Below are 1,259 nucleotides of genomic sequence, written 5' to 3' on the forward strand. Positions count from 1 at the left end.
ACTTACCGTCCCAACTTTTTTTGATTTAGGGTTGTATTTTCACATGAACACCATAGATGAGATATATACTGTTGTTAGTATTTTACTAGTGTTTGTATATGTGTGTGTTTTAGCTGTGACTCAGGAGGGGACTGTGAGTGTCTCTGCACAGCCGTCGCTGCCTATGCTGAGGAGTGTAACCGCCGAGGGGTCTACATCCACTGGAGGTCCCAGGATCTCTGTCGTATGTCACTTATACAACACATTGTCACACACTGAATCTTAAACACATGCACCTTAACTTCTTTGTTACTGTCTTTCTGTGACTTTTGTTTTCTGTCTTTTGTGACTTTAATCCACTTTCCAATATTCCCTGCAGCTCTTCAGTGTGAAGATGGTCTGGTGTACAGTCCCTGTGGTCCAGCTTGCTTTCCCTCTTGTCCCACTGTTCAGCAGAGTCCACACTCCGAGTGTGACACCCTCTCCTGTGTGGAGGGTTGCTTCTGCCCTGCTGGCACTGTCCGGCATGGTAAAACAGATTTACCATACTAATCCTGTGCTCCAAAGTGTGACAGAATACTTTGGTGGTTGTATTTTGTAGTTCCTGTGACATTATCCCTTGGACAAAATGTCACATTTGTACACTAATTGGCCAAAGAAGAAGGCCTTTAAATTTAGTAATACCACAATTCTTCTCTTGCTGTCCTCTGAACAAAATGTATGTTATGACAAGCTATAAAAAATAGTATAATTTCAGTGTATTGTCTCTTTTGTAGGAGACAGCTGTATAGTTCCCACTGAGTGTCCTTGTGAGTGGGAAGGCTCTATGTTTCCACCTGGAGCCACCATCACTCAACACTGCCAAAACTGGTCAGCCAATCTAAATGTTTATAAAAGTATATTTTTGTTTCTAAAATAATCGAGGAAAAAGCCGGCCATTAAAATTAAAGTTTGTGGAATTTCTTTGCCTTTATTTGTAAAGTTCCTGTGCAGATGGTGTGTGGCAGTGTGAGGGTGTGGCCTGCCCTCCTCCCTCCCCTCCCTGTCTAGAATCTGAATTTAGCTGTGCTCACGGGCGCTGCATCCCCTCTCAGTGGGTGTGCGACAACGAGGATGACTGTGGTGATGGTTCAGATGAGCTCTGCCCAGCCACCTGCTCCCCAGACCAGTTTCGCTGTGCCAGCACACCAAGGTGAAGCCAGTCTCCCAGCAGTTCATCAACAAGCACAATTTCTGTACAACAATATTTATAGTAATAGTTTGTTGGGTGTTGTATTTTT

The 1,259-nt window shown here is 43.9% G+C and overlaps 1 protein-coding gene across 1 annotated transcript; it reads left to right on the forward strand.

Moving 5' to 3' along the window:
• Positions 1-113: 113 nt before the first annotated feature.
• LOC109954085 (SCO-spondin-like) lies at positions 114-1,178 on the forward strand (the record flags this gene model as incomplete). The annotated part of the gene is made up of 4 exons (XM_020589502.1): positions 114-223; positions 359-508; positions 756-849; positions 962-1,178. Coding segments are annotated over 4 exons (568 nt in total), but the record flags the coding sequence as incomplete, so codon positions are not given.
• Between the last annotated feature and the right edge of the window lie 81 nt (positions 1,179-1,259).

Source organism: Monopterus albus, unplaced genomic scaffold (assembly GCF_001952655.1).
Source record: "Monopterus albus unplaced genomic scaffold, M_albus_1.0 scaffold3103.1, whole genome shotgun sequence".
Classification (NCBI taxonomy): Eukaryota; Metazoa; Chordata; class Actinopteri; order Synbranchiformes; family Synbranchidae; genus Monopterus; species Monopterus albus.